The sequence below is a fragment of the Poecilia reticulata genome, linkage group LG19 (assembly GCF_000633615.1).
Source record: "Poecilia reticulata strain Guanapo linkage group LG19, Guppy_female_1.0+MT, whole genome shotgun sequence".
In the NCBI taxonomy this organism is placed as follows: domain Eukaryota; kingdom Metazoa; phylum Chordata; class Actinopteri; order Cyprinodontiformes; family Poeciliidae; genus Poecilia; species Poecilia reticulata.
In genome coordinates, this window is record NC_024349.1 from 5,515,949 (window position 1) to 5,517,073 (window position 1,125).

Consider the following 1,125-nt stretch of genomic DNA (forward strand, 5'->3'; position numbering starts at 1 on the left):
ACTCACACCTAGGGACAATTAGGAGAGGCCAATTAACCTGACAGTCATGTTTTTGGACTGTGGGAGGAAACCGGAGTACCTGGAGAAAACCCACCATGCACAGGGAGAACATGCAAACTCCATGCAGAGAGACCGGGGCCGGGAATTGAACCCAGAACCTTCTTGCTGCAAGGCAACAGCTCTACCAACTGCGCCACTGTGCAGSCCCGTGACCAATTTTGAGAAACTTATTCAAGTAAAAAAAGCTCAGGTGTACTGCTATGAGTTAGATTACTCAATCAATCTTTAACTMATTATWAGTACAAAGAGKCATTTCTGTCATAGATGTCCTGATTTTAGAAATAGAACCAAAAATTCATTATATACCGTATTTTCCGGACTATAGAGAGCACCTTATTAGAAGCCGCACCTACAAATTAAAAAATAAAAATAAATAAATAAATAAAATAAATGGAAACGTACATATATAAGCCGCTGGTGTCTCCGCCGCTGTCGGTTTTCCATAAGGACCCAGCAGAGGGCAGCGTCCTAATAAATCTGCTGGATATATTAAGGACRCAGTTCTCCGTCTCTAAAGCCGAACCATGGATTCGTTCACGCCGAACTTACGTGCAGCGGCTCTRTTTCCCTCCTGTRCTGCCAGAACGACAGCCCTCAACTTAAATGCTGCATCACATGAGTTTGAAAACATTTCTCCGTCGTGCCTGCTGCTAGCATGTGCTTGTTCTAAATTAAAATTAGCACGTTCTTCTTTGATTTCCAATTTTGACTTCCAATGATTCACTTCCTGCTAAAGAGCCCCCTGGTGGTTGAAGAAAAACCCGCAGCATGGTTCAAAACGTAGGAAAAAAAGTAGCAGCTTATAGTCCGAAAAATACGGTACTACATTTAAGAGCTGCTTATTCTTAACTTCCCTTTTGTTGGCCAACTTGGGAAAACAAATGCTTGCACTAAATGAATTTTTCTGATTTGCTTTAGGTGTGGCCTTCTGGTGTCTGCTGGATATTGTGCCCATAAAAAACGAAAAGGGCGAAATGGTTCTCTTCCTCTTCTCATTCAAGGACATCACTGACAGCTATGGGAAGGGGCATCACAGCAGCAAGAGGGGTGGTAAGATAAAAAAAA

General features: G+C 42.5%; 1 protein-coding gene across 2 annotated transcripts in view; it reads left to right on the forward strand.

The window, feature by feature from the left end:
- kcnh4b (potassium voltage-gated channel, subfamily H (eag-related), member 4b) overlaps positions 1 to 1,125 on the forward strand; it is a 53,458-nt gene that overhangs the window by 14,724 nt on the left and 37,609 nt on the right. For both annotated transcript variants that reach the window (XM_008436626.2, XM_008436627.2), the window contains one exon: positions 979 to 1,110. In XM_008436626.2, the coding sequence (XP_008434848.1) occupies positions 979 to 1,110 (132 nt within the window). The remainder of the gene's footprint in view (positions 1 to 978; positions 1,111 to 1,125) is intronic.